A 13,799-nucleotide genomic window follows, 5' to 3' on the forward strand; every position below is an offset into this window, starting at 1 on the left:
AGATCCTGAGTAGTTGGCCATTTCTTTCTCGAGCTCATTTTACAAATCAGGAAACTGAGGCAAATGGAGTTAAGTGACTTGCCCAGGGTCACACAGCTGGTAAGTGTCTGAGACCAATTTTAAAACCACAGGATGAATCTTCCTGGGCTGGCAATCTATTCAGTCACTACTTCGCTGTCCCCCTAATATCATTGGTCACCAATTAATGTCTCCCCCAAATCACTTTGAGTTACATAGGACCCTTCCCATCTCTATCCCTGGCCTGCGGGCTGACTCTGCTCCCCTCTCACTCTGTTTCCCTTGTTTCCTCCATGTCTCAGCTCAGATCACTGGCTTTTCTCAGTTTCCTTAGCTGCTAATGGGACTTTTTAAAAATTATCTCACTTTTCTGTACCTGTAACCTCATTATTTATGTGTTGTTTCCTCCATTTGAATGTGAGCTCTTTGAGGACAGGGACTGTTTCATGTATTCTCAGCACCATAAAGTGCTTAATAATTTATTTTTTTTTTTTTGATGAAGCAGATTTCTTCTGCCCTCTACGTTTTATTTTCCTCATCTATAAAGAGATGGTGGTAATACATTGCTTACCTAGTAGGACTTTTAGAAGAAAAGCCTTTTGTTCATCTTACATGTGCTATAGAATGTGAATTATTATAATATATAGATATCTTTCTATTTAATTATTATTAACAATAAAGATTAAGATTAGGAAAATTTAAAAGATCAAAGATTAACAACATTTAATCACCTCCCCATAAAATTTCATAATAATATTTGGCTCCTTAGTAGTGCTTAGAAAAGGCAAAGTCTTTAAACCCACTAATGACTAACATTAAAAATTAATTTAAAAGACAGTCCCCCACTCTGTCCATTATATTTCCCCTTACTGTGTTTTAAACAGTGTTAAGTGCTGCAGTAATTACATTTGTAAAAGTAAAACATCCCTGAGTAATGCGGATAATTATTTTTTTCTTAAATTGTCACCAAACAAACAAGAAGGGAAGTCAGATTGTCTAACTAATCCAGCTGTCTTCTTGAGTGCGCAGAAGTTTACAGATGAGTACACATGCTTTTCAGATCTCACACTGCTTCCTTTCCAATTAGGAAATAACTTGAGTGTCATAAACATCTGGGAATAGCAAGGATTAAGAACCTCATTGAAATTTCAGTACTATTTGTCTGTCTGTCTTTTGTTAAACTTTAAGGGTGTTTTGTTCTTCTGCAATAACCTTTCACCAAATGAAAAATCAGTCTTTGGGAAATCCTAAAAACCTTACTGAGGTCATTTATTATTTATTTATTTATTTTTTTTTTTAAAATAATATTATCCCTTGTATTCATTTTCCCAAATTATCCCCCCCTTCCCTCCACTCCCTCCCCTTGATGGCAGGTAATCCCATACTTTTTACATGTGTTACAATATAACCTAGATACAATATATGTGTGTAAATACCATTTTCTTGTTGCACGTTAAGTATTGGATTCCGAAGGTATAAGTAACCTGGGTAGATAGTAGTGCTAACAGTTTACATTCACTTCCCAGTGTTCCTTCTCTGGGTGTATCTACCTCTGTCCATCATTGATCATCTGGAAGTGAGTTGGATCTTCTTTATGTTGAAGATTTCCACTTCCATCAGAATATGAGGTCATTTATTTTCAGAAACACATTTTTTATTTTGTGTCTCACATTTTCTAATTTCTGAGTCAATGACAAGATAAGTTTCCATTGTAAAACTTCCAAAATAGAGGTAATATGTCAAAAAAGATGTCATATTTTAAAACAATAATACCAAGATAGAAAGCAGATAAGCTATTATTTCACCCAAAGTTGCAAGTATTTTGCACATTTGTCAGTCTTGTTTTAGACCTGGTGTTTTTTGACGTCAATCAAAGAGTAACCTCTTCCAGATACTCGGCAAAGAAATTGGGTAGTATCTTCTAGCCTTTTGTCCTCTCATACTTCTTCCAAATGTTTATTTTCGGTTATTATTAAAACCTCAGGATTCAGTACTGGAAAAGAGTTAAGAGGCTATTTAGTTGAAACCCCTCATTTTATATATGAGTAATTAAGGGCCATAGAGGTTATTTTTGTATGGTCACCCAAGTAGCAGTGAATGAGGTAGAATTTGAATTCAAGTCTTAAGATTTCTAAGTCATTGTTCTTTCTACTGCACCATACTGCAGTTTAATATTATTAATGAAATTACTGTTATATCAAGAGAAAGTCTTTGTTCTCTTTATTCCAAAATCCCATTAGTCCATGTTCTTTATATGCTTTCATTTTCTGTTATGAAAGATTAATGTATTATTCTTGAATAACTTCACCACTTGAACTTTTAATAGAACAAAAAGGAAACTTCCCATCTCTTATCTATGACTTTTCTGAAGCAAAATCATAAATAATGATCATTACAATGGGAAACAATATTTTAATGGGAAGATTTTTGTATTTAATTATTTTAGTCTGTTTATTTTCAGTTCTCCATTGAATGATGCTTTCTTTGTGATCATTTATTTATACTTCTTGCCTCATAGAATTGTTGTAAGGAAAGCATTTTTATAAACCTTTAAAGGACTTTTAAAGGATATTGTCATCATCATCATATAGAAAAGACTTGGAAAACAAAAATCTTAAGTAACACTTCTATGAAAGAATTCTCAGCAAAAAAAAAAAGTTTGAGAAATAATGAGTTAGAGATTCATTTGTAGAAATTGAAGCAAAGTGAACATTTATCAAACATAAATTTCTCCCTCTCATATCAGGCACTACTTAGGTATCTTAGTTCTAGATTACCATACATTAAAGTGGAACAGTAATTTAGTAAATGAAATTCCAGCAATTTTTAAAAGCAAACACATAATTTATCTTTCCTTAGTGCATAGACGTCAAGAAAACCTGGCTAAACTATGATAAAACTTGCTCATTTCTACTTTTCTAATGGGGGAAAAAAAAATGTTTTTCATGGATCTATATTGAGAGCTAGAATGCTGAGTTATCAGATATCTGAGATGTCTTTTTATTAACTCATTCTTTTTGCCATAAAAATGTATTTATTGAAATTTTTATGATACTCTTTAAAATTTTAAAAACAAAAATAATCAAAGAAGTTCAGGACACAAGCCAACTACCTAAAATAAATGCTGTTGTTTTTTTTTCTTTTGCAGCGTGGAGACAATTAATGATGGAAACTTTCACATAGTAGAACTGATTGCGATGGGTCAGAGTCTGTCACTATCCATAGACGGTGGAAGCCCCAAAACCATTACTAACTTATCAAAGCAATCCACTCTGAGTTTCGACTCCCCACTTTATGTCGGAGGTAAGGCGCTGTCTGCATCCAAACATGTCCGGATAGGAGGCATTCTTATAAAAGATGCTTAGGCAAGAGGAGTTCAGAGATGTGATTCCCTCCTTTGTTACTTAGGGGACACTTAGTACTGACTGATGGCTAATGAGAAACACAGGGAGGATGAGGATAGTAGCTCAGGCCCCTCAATGGAGGAGATGGATGACAGTGAACCCTTTTAAGTTATCTTTTCCTAAGCTATAAAATAAGCAAATTGGATGGTGTGATCTTTGAAGTCTAAAATCCCATGACTAATTCTCCTTTAGTGTGAAATAGGCTTTTTCGAACATTAAGTTATTTATAGTGGGCATCTTTTCTCCCTGGGATTTATAATTAGATTTTTCAAATATGACTACTCTGAACTAAGTCATAAATGAAGAATTTCTTTATTAGCATGAAATGTTTTTTCATCATTGAGGGGGCAATATATGTGATCTGTTTGTGAAGTTAGCAAGCACATTATTATTTTCTCTTGGTTTTGATAGCGCTGATCATCCCAACGGTTGCTCATCCTTCGGTTATACACTGACCGATTGTTAAAGCACTTCCCAAACCCCGTTATGTTCCCAGTGCTCAATGTTGAAAGGAGAGCCATTCCACTGTAGAAGATCATCATCCCAGCATCCCTAGTGTGCTTAACACAGGCTCTGGAATATAGTAGGTTCTTAATAAATGCTTGTTAGTAAAACAGAAGAGCACATTTGCCATGTATACAACTGCCAAGTGTGACTGTTCCAGATAATCACAGCACTCAATAGGGCAAACAGCTCCAGTAAGTGTTTGTCCTGCTCTGACTAAATGGTCAAGAAAGCCCAAGCTCCCTGACCTGAGTTCCCCTCTGATGAGGAAAGCATAGGAAAGGCTCTACAAAGAATATACAGAAATATTTGGTATGGGAGGCAGTCTTGAGGGGGAAACCCTGGCTAACTGGATCGTGAAGGAGTATGGGAAGTCAAGAGGCTGAAATGAGAGACCACATAACTAAGAAAAATGGATGTTTGGGGTGCCATGTGCCCTGGATCACGGGGGATGAGGGGAGAAGGATAGTGTAGGAAGACCAGAAACCTTCTGCGGGGAACATCCTGCTTAAAAGCCAAACTAGACATTTTATATTTTATTCTGGAGACAGTAGAGAAATCCTGGAGTCTGTTCATTAGGGTGGGTGACATAATCAAACCTGCTCTTACTTTGGCAGGGAGGGAAGGCTGGGCAGGAGTAGGGAGGAGAGCGGAATTTGAGATCCACCAGAAACCTATTTGGGAGCTAGACCAGGGGGACAGGCCCTGTGAGTTAGAAAAGGCTGCATAAATGTGAGGGATTCTGGAAAAGAGAAACAGTAAGATTTGGCAAAATTTGATAAGAATAAGAGAGAATGAGCCTAAATCACTGGGAAGGTGGTGATTTTCTTAACAATAATAGAATTCAGAAGAGAATTTAGGAGAAGAGATAAGTTCTACTCTGAAAATGCAGAGTTTGAAATGCCTTTGGGACCCACTAAGGGAAGTTGCTAAGGTAAGCCTGGTTATCCGGAATGAGATTTGAGCTACCTAAATGGAAGGAGGAATTATCTGCATAAGAATGTTAATTGATCTCCTGGGGAATTGATGAGATTACCTAGCTAGAGAGAGTAGAAAAAGAGGAAAGGATGCCTCACAGAACTTTGGGAGATGATGTGATCTGGGAGAAGGAACAAGGGAAAGGAAAAGGGGAGAACTCAGAATAAGGAGGTGATTCAAGAGAAGAGGATGATGAAAAAGTCCAGAGGAAAGAGTAGTGTTCAACTCTGGCAAAGGTTGCAAAAAGTTCAAGGAGGAACTTTAAGAGGAGGACATAAGATTCAGCAGATATTATCCATAACTTTGGAATGAGCAGTGAGGTCAAAAGAATTCAGAGAATTGGGAAGAAAAAACCGAGAGGAGCTCTTGTTTCAAGTACCAATAGAAGCCTCTAATCGATACACATCCATAGCCTCTAAATTCTATGAAATTGATTCTTTCTAAAATAGGCGTCCTAATGATTACATTGGATGGTTGGTTACAGGTTTTTTGGGGAAAAAAATAGCCTGTCATGTGTTGTAGTAATCAATACAAACAAATGTATACGTAAAGTAAGTAGACGATAAGCACATAGCTAGCAATTGAGCACATGTTCATGTGTGTCTTGGACAAGGAATGAGTTTAATTTGTTTATAGTCATACTTCTTATACTGCCAAAAAAAAAAATTAGCAAGCAAGCAAACAGAAAACATCAAGAGCCATATAAATATTGGAATGTTTGCCTCTTAGAGTCTGATTTTGGAGATTATTACATTAGTGGCCATTTGTGGTAATGAGACAAATTTGAGTATAATCTCCTCGAGAGAAGATTACACCTTCTACTTTCTCACCCTGTGAGACCTCAGTCTTCTATCAAAGGGCTTCAGGCAAAGGCTGGGTGACCATTTCTCAAGAATATTGTAGTTGGGAGTCAAGGAGTGGGACTTGATGTTTTCTGAGATCCCTCGAAATCTGAATTTTGTCCATGTCTTTTCGTAAACGATTTTAAAGTATTTACTTTAAAATATTTTACCCTAAAGCCCTTTTTCTATCTTATTTAATGTTTTGGCAGGGAGTATGTTGATATGTTCTGTTCTCCATGATTTCCCTAATTCAGTCCAACCCAGTCTCCTGTTCCTCCTATTGGACTTCAGAGCAGAGGTGGAGTACTTGTCTAGGAGTTATTAGCCTCAGTGTCACACATGGGCTTTTCATCTGCTTTCCTTTCCTTTTCTTTCACTGCAAGACTGGACATCCTCCTGCTCCAGTCCAGCCTGCCATATGTGATGTCCTTTCTCTGTCTCCACACAGCCGATTCATCATGGGCCACATCCTAGTCATCAGCCTGGTAGATTTAAGCACTAGGATCAGAACGCAAACAGTTCAAATCCTACCTTAGACACGCCAAGCCTTGTGATCCTAGGAAAGATACCTAACCTTTCCAAGCCTCAGGTTCCTTATCTGTAAATTGGGCATGAAAATAATATTAGATATCTCATAAGTTTTTGCAGTCCTCACATGAAATTTATATTTAAATATATATTTATATTATATATATAATATATATATATATAATATATAATATATCTATTTATATATTATATATATATTTTTATATATTATATATATATATAATATATATTTTTTATATATATAAAACATGTTAGCTTTTGATAGTAAGATCAGTGTTTGTAACCTGCTTAGTATCACCTTGCTGTTGCACACCTTTTTCCATTGCTTTGCATTCTTTTTCTGACTTTGATATTTCTGAAATGGAGACGTTTTGTGATTCACAGCCATAGAGCATCACAGGGAGAATTCTTCCATTAAAAATAGAGGCTTTTGGAGCATGGAGCAGTTGGACAGTTTTCCAGATGTTATCCATCCTTCTGTCCTTCAGTCCAGTGAACCTCATTGTCTACACTACTTGTCTAAGAAGTATTCGATATAAGTTTGTGATGAATTTGTTTTATTTCAAAATATCCCTCTTGTACGAGCACAGATGCACAGAGCTGTGCCGGAACTTTGTACTTACATACTGTTATACTAGGTACCCATCTTTCCCCACCAGTCCCTGAACCTGTAATGGAAGCAATAGCCACCAAAGGGGTTACAGGTAAGGGAAGACATGTGGCTCGAGAGAATCAATGTGTTTACAAAAGAAAAGGGTGATTTCTGGTTTGGGTAAAAAGCCAAAATATTAGAAATTCACCTCAAAGACAAGTCCCAAACATGATTTAAGGAGTAACCAGCATCTCTAAAATAAGTAAAAAGTTTCTCAAAGTGACTGATTTGAAGGATAACTCATTTACCTATTTATGACATTATTTCAGATTTAAAATGAAATTGCCTAGTGTAATTTCCACATTTTAAAGATGAGGAAACAGATCAAGAGAGATTAAATGATTTGCTCAAGAGTAGACATGTAATAGACAAAAAAAGTCAGAATTGAAGCCAATTCTTCTGAATCCAATGATTTTTCTGTTATAAAAGTCTGAAAACTACATCAATAATACTTCACTGAATTTGTGACAGCATCAATATGAATATATTTCTCATTAGTATAGATGACAGCTCATTCATTCGTATCTTACCCATTAAGATAACTTTTTTAACAAATGTTATCATAAATCTTCCATAGGGGTTCACCTAGTGTTCTGCAGGATTTCCTTTAGGGCTTTTAATGTTACAATGTAGTAATGGGCTACCATCTTTTATCCTTCTGTCTTACAACATGACTGGTCCATTTCCAGTCACCCCTGTCTCAGATAACACAAGTTATCCCATTTCCTCTTAGTCAGCACCAGTAAAATCCTGCAGCCCTCTTACTCCCCCAAATACATTTCCACATTGTCCTTTGTTGTTCAGCAGTTTTTTTTAGTTGTGTCTCACTCCAGGCCCAGAATTTCGTCCACTATGGCGCCAACTATCTGCCCTCCATCGTCCTTTGAGTGACCATCAATTGTTGTTCCTAAGAAATCTAAGCATTCTATGAGTTGACATCCCTAAAGATTAAATGCCTTAAAATGGAGTTTTCTTTCAGGGAAAGATGTAAGAGCACTGTGTACTTTCACAAATGCCATTCATTCTTCTTTTGGCCCTAGAAAGCTAGATGGTTCAGTCCATGGAGCCTCAACTAAATCTTGTCTTAGATACTTTGTAGCTTTGGGATCCTTGGGCTGGGTTTGCCGATAGTAGAGAAGAGTCTTCTCGTGGTCCTCCTCGCCTCCTCTCCATTCCTGGCTCACAGCTGTCTAGCGTAGGGAGATGGCTAAAGCTGTTTCTGAATGTGGAGCAACTAAGCCCCTAACTAAGGTTAGACTGTAGAAGCAAGCACAGTGGGAAGGGAGGAGTTCGGGCAATCCGTAGGTTGTGTGGCCTTCACCCAAAGGCCCCAGAAAGAACAATCGTCCTTTGAAAGATTGTACTTCAAAACTTGAGCCCTCCTAGCAGTTCTCACACCCAACTATAGAGGGAGAGCAGTTTCACCAAGCTGCCTTTAGGGAGTGAACCAGAGTTGGGTGGATTCAGTCACAGCATGGAATAAGAATTTCTGTCCCTGAAGTCAGGAAATCAGCTTTCTGGGCCTTTCTTAGTCCTTTGCCTAGAACAAAGTCAGCCTCAATTTCCTTAGTGGTAGGGTAGCCAGGAAGAAAGTGCTTTGCATCAGTTATGTACTTTCCTTTGAACTTGATTGTTAGATTTTAATTAAAAAGTTTTTTCAAGTTCCAATTGCCATGGAAAGGGAGAGGGAAGAGGACACAGGATGAACAGCAGCACGTTCTATTCTCGAATAGAAAAGTCACTTTGAAATAATGATGACAGAAGAGTTTTGGGTTTTTTTTCCCCAATTGCCTTTCATTTAAAAAGGGAAAAAAATAAAAATGTCTTAAATGAATGTTTTTTTTTTTCCTTCAAGTCCTATTTTTTCCTTCCCTCTCTCTTTAATACCAATGAGAATTAAAAAAAAAAAAAAAAAGACATATTGCATTAACCTGTTTAAATTTTTGTAAAAAGAAAGAGAAACTATTCTTCAGTCTTCCCTCTGAGGTCTGGAGTTCTCAGTGTGGCGGTGGATAATAATAGCTCATTTTACAGGTGGGCCTTGGAAATGTGCTGGTATTGTGATGATCAGAGTCGGAAGTATATCCCCTTGATGAGCTTTGTAACATTGCTGTTACTAGGTAGATTGTTGTCCTTGTTCTGCTCCCTTCAATTTGCCTCAGCTACATCAGTGTCAGGTTTTGTAATATGGTCAGTATTTTATTTTATCCATGTACCATGACTTATCCGGCCATTCCCCAGTTGATGGGCATTTCCTCAGTTTCTACTTCTTTGCCACCACAGAAAGAGGTGCTATAAATACATGTAGTCGTTTTCCTTCTTTTTTTTAACCTCCTTAAGGTAAAAGAGCTGCTATAAATACTTTTGTGCATGTAGTCCCTTCCCTTTTCTTTAATCTCCTTAGAGTACAGTGTAGCAGTGCTGAATCAATAATTATACACAGTTTAATAAGTAGATAACGGGGCTTTGTGGGCCTGAGAGGAACTTCAAATCAGGGTATGGCATTAGATTTAATCATGATAAAAATGTGTCTCTTGGATCCCTCAGGTTCATTGGGATCTGCTGGAACTCTGTCTTCCCAGAAATCAGCTGGAGTCAGGATCACTAAATGTCTTTATTCTTGATCTTTTACAGTCAAGGTCAGGGGGTTAGGCCTAGCAACCTCACACACACCGTCCTCCCTCAAATGTCAGGAGAGACTGAGTCAGCTTCTGCGTCTCCCTTCCTCTTCCTCCTCTTCCTCCTCCCACACACGTCACTTCCCCTTCTTTGTCCCACCAATCAAGCCCACACAGAACAGCTGGGGAGGGTCAACCTTCAAACAAGTTAATGGGGAACTGTCCAATTGGCAATTAGTCTCACGTACCCAAGTGCATTGCTCAGTTCTAACGCTTTACCGGGAGGAAATGAGGATGTGCCTGAGTTCAGAGCCTCAAAGCCGGCTCTGTTGGTCTATTCTGTTCCTTGAGACTCCCAGGGTTAGAATATTTGCCTGCTGGGGCAGAATGTGCAGCCCTTCCACTGCTCTCTTCTGCCAGTGCCAGGATCAGCAGATTAGTGTGCCGTGAGGGAGCCCACGTGCATGCACGCGGGTGTGAATCGCTCCCCGAGTTCCCGCGGGCTCGGAGCTGAGAAGTTGGGGCGCGAATCCCCAGCCCTTCGGCGCTTGTGCTTTCTTGCCAAAGTGAGCCATTCCCGAGGCCCGACCGCCTTCCCAGCCGCGTTGCCTCCATGGGTCAGAGCCCAAAGCTGATGGGCCCGTGGTGGAGGGCCCACGGGGCGGGCCGCTGGCCACTTCTCCACCAGAAAGGGGCCTCGGTGGGTCCCCCCCCAAGATCTCAGCCTCCCGGGGCCCAGGGAAGGAGCCCTGTCTGAAGGTGCGCTTTGTCTCCCCAGGGATGCCCGGGAAGAGCAACGTGGCCGCCCTGCGCCAAGCCCCGGGCCGCAACGGCACCAGCTTCCACGGCTGCCTCCGCCACCTGTACATCAACAGCGAGCTGCAGGACTTCCGCAAGGTGCCCATGCAGACGGGCATCCTGCCCGGCTGCGAGCCCTGCCACAAGAAGCTGTGCGCCCACGGCTCGTGCCGGGCCTCGGGCCAGGCCGGCTTCGCCTGCGACTGCGAGGAGGGCTGGACGGGCCCGCTGTGCGACCAGCGCGCCAACGACCCTTGCCTCGGAAACAAGTACGTGGGGACGGAGGGGGCGCGGGGAGCTTGCCCACCCGGCCGCCACCCTGTGCCCCCTTTAACGCTCCCGCTCTTTCCCTCCCACCCAGGTGCATGCACGGGACCTGCTTGCCCATCAACGCTTTTTCCTACAGCTGCAAGTGTCTGCAAGGCTACGGGGGCGTCCTGTGCGACGAGGAGGAAGAGCCCTTCAACCCCTGCCAGGCCATTCGCTGCAAGCACGGCAAGTGCCGCCTGTCGGGGCTCAGGCAGGCCTACTGCGAGTGCAACGGGGGCTTCACCGGGGAGAGCTGCGAGCGAGGTAAACGGAGCTGCTGCTCGCGCCCCTGGGGTGGGCCGCGCGGCGTTCCACAGGCCGGGCCCTTTTGTTCTAAATGGAAAAAAAAATAGGACCCCAATTTTTCACCATAAACAGGCTTTTTTCTTTTCTGTCTTTTTTTTTTTTCCTGAGGCTGGGGTTAAGTGACTTGCCCAGGGTCACACAGCTAGGAAGTGTTAAGTGTCTGAGACCAGAAACTTAGGTCCTCCTGGATTCAGGGCTGGTGCTCTCTCCACTGCGCCCCCTAGCTGCCCCGTTTTCTTTTCTTTCAAATGACTGAGCCAATGCCCCGTGTGAGCAATGCTTCAGGCCCTGCCCCAGCATTCATAGAGAGATGGAATGCTTTTCCTATCCTTTGCTCTCTATAAAAATATTGGGTTTGTTTCTTTCATCAGAAGCATTTTAATTTTATTTTTATGCTCAACTCCATTTCCCTTTTTCTTTCTGTACCCTTCAATATTTATTATTTCTCTACTTTTGTATGTCTTCCTCATCTCCCCGCTTTTAGTTTTGTCAGAAAATCTGTCTCTGACCTCTCGGGTCAGACTGATTTATCGGCCAAGTGATGCAGGCGAGGCGGAGGCAAGGCCGTGACTTTGTCAGCTCACCGTTCTCCCCTTGCCTTTGTCCAGCAGAGCGGCCCTCCTCCTCCCGCGCCCCAGCTGGCCTTGCTTTATTTTGTTTTGTGTGGCAGTGTGAGCAGATTGGAGGAACGTGCCCATGGAAGCTTTTAGCAGATGTCCGCTTTTGAGCGGGTTTATACTTGGGTAATTTATGAAGTTAGTGGAATGTAACTTGTATTAAGTAACAGAGTGAATAATATTAAACTCCAGGTCTAATAAATTAAGTCGGATTCTCTCCGAAACAGTTCCCTCCGGTAAACAAAAGCAGCTGTTAGCCATGTCCAAAACCAAAGATGGGGATTTTGGGAGTAGAGGAAAAGATTAAAGAATCCAATTTTCTTGTCACTGCAATCATATCATATTTATAGTCGGTATACCTAACCTTCATTTTGCAGAGAATAAGAGCAAAAAGAAGCTTATTTACAGTTTTTAAAAGGTTACGGTACCGGCAAATAACAGGCCTGCTGAACCCTAGCACCAAAAACAGCCATCCCATTTTTAAAAGGGCACTTCCTTTTTTTTTTTTTTTTTTTGCTGAGGCAGTTGGGGTTCAGTGACTCGCCCAGGGTCACACACTAAGAAGTGTTAAGTGTCTGAGGCCAGATTTGAACTCAGGTCCTCCTAACTTCAGGGCTGGCGCTCTATCCACTGCACCATCTAGCTGTCCCTAAAAGGGCACTTCCTAAATTAAATCCGGGATCCTTCTGTTTCTGTGTTCTCTCCTAGAAGTCTCCTGTCGAGGAGAACGGGTCCGAGATTACTACCAAAAGCAGCAGGGCTACGCGGCCTGCCAGACCACCAAGAAGGTCTCGCGCCTGGAGTGCAAAGGCGGCTGCGCCAGCGGCCAGTGCTGCGGCCCTCTGAGGAGCAAGAGGCGGAAATACTCCTTCGAATGCACGGACGGCTCGTCCTTCGTGGACGAGGTAGAGAAGGTGGTCAAATGTGGCTGCACGAGGTGCCCCGCCTGAGCGGCCTCGCACCTCTGGCTCTGGAAAGGCCTTGGCGGACTTATTCATGCTTCATAGTGGAAATATTTGAAATATATTGTAAAATACAGAACAGACTTATTTTTATTATGAGAATAAAGACTTTTTTTCTGCATTTGCAAAAAGATTGAAGTGCTTGAACTCAGACTTCTCCCAGGCCGGGGGAGCTCGACGACAGACAATACCAAGAGCATCGCAGCAGCGAAGGGAAGAAGCAGAGCTGCTTTTACCCGGATCCTTCTTTAGAACATGCTGAAGACAAACGGAGGCGATACCCAAGGGACGGCCGGTGGCCCGCAGAGCATCCAGGAACGACCCACCGAGCAGGAGGCCTGTGGCCCCTGGCTCACTCCTGTGGCACGTGTCTCCGTCCCATGGGGCGTACGTACCACACGCACACGCACGTGCACACCCACTGGTGAAGGGGAATGCAGAGTGCCCAGATCACCGGGCTGGGGCACCATTGGGAGAGAGGGCTTCCCGGAGTGGGAAAGAGGTGTGGTGTAAGACAAGAGAGGAATGAGGGCTCTTAAAATATTCTCAAAATCTATTCTTCATGTCAAGCATGTTAGCAAAAGAAGCACACACGAGTGTTCATCTACCTTTTTCCAGTATTAATTCTTTGTAATGTAAATGTTAAAGGGGACACAGAACCAATAGGTTATTGATGGATAAATTAGTCAAGATGTTTTTTGTTTCTATGAGTTGAAGCAGCCCTATACAGTATTCAGTTTCATTGAGAAATATTTATTATATAAAAAGTACTTTGTACTTAACATTTTTAGGCCATCCCTTTTACGGTTTTTCAATGGTTTAATATATATTAATTTATATTTGTCCTGATATTTTTGTATTTTGGATTTTTTAAGAATTAAAATCAGGATTTATTATTATTATTATTATTATTTTTGCAATAGGACTAACATAGCCTGTTGTCTTGGGGTAAATATTTTTGGTCTGGTTGTTTTTCTTAGCATCTGCCCTCTGGTATCATTAAAAAAACAGAACAAAACAAAACAAACAAACAAAAAAAAACCCTTAAACCAAAAGTGACCATTTAACCTTTGGTTATAAATGTTGTCAACCTTCAGGACACTTCCCCAAAACCAGTAAAGTATGAGAGAAGAATTTCACTGTGTTAAGTGGCAATGGAGAGAAGGGAATGTTCCCGGCTCAACACATACATCCCCCAAACAAGATGGTGTAGAGGAAAAATGACACTAGGAAATAGACCTT

The 13,799-nt window shown here is 41.1% G+C and overlaps 1 protein-coding gene across 3 annotated transcripts in view; it reads left to right on the top strand.

Moving 5' to 3' along the window:
• SLIT2 (slit guidance ligand 2) overlaps nt 1-13,598 on the top strand; it is a 344,055-nt gene extending 330,457 nt beyond the window's left edge. For 2 of the 3 annotated variants that reach the window (XM_074275110.1, XM_074275109.1), the window contains 4 exons: nt 3,167-3,321; nt 10,344-10,632; nt 10,725-10,936; nt 12,304-12,686. In XM_074275110.1, coding sequence (XP_074131211.1) covers nt 3,167-3,321; nt 10,344-10,632; nt 10,725-10,936; nt 12,304-12,545 — 898 coding nt within the window. In that variant the 3' untranslated portion in view covers nt 12,546-12,686. Of the gene's footprint in view, nt 1-3,166; nt 3,322-10,343; nt 10,633-10,724; nt 10,937-12,303 lie in introns of all 3 variants that reach the window. The other variant, XM_074275107.1, reaches the window with a different exon arrangement.
• The last annotated feature ends 201 nt before the right edge of the window (nt 13,599-13,799 follow it).

Source organism: Sminthopsis crassicaudata, chromosome 6, assembly GCF_048593235.1.
Source record: "Sminthopsis crassicaudata isolate SCR6 chromosome 6, ASM4859323v1, whole genome shotgun sequence".
Lineage (NCBI taxonomy): Eukaryota > Metazoa > Chordata > Mammalia > Dasyuromorphia > Dasyuridae > Sminthopsis > Sminthopsis crassicaudata.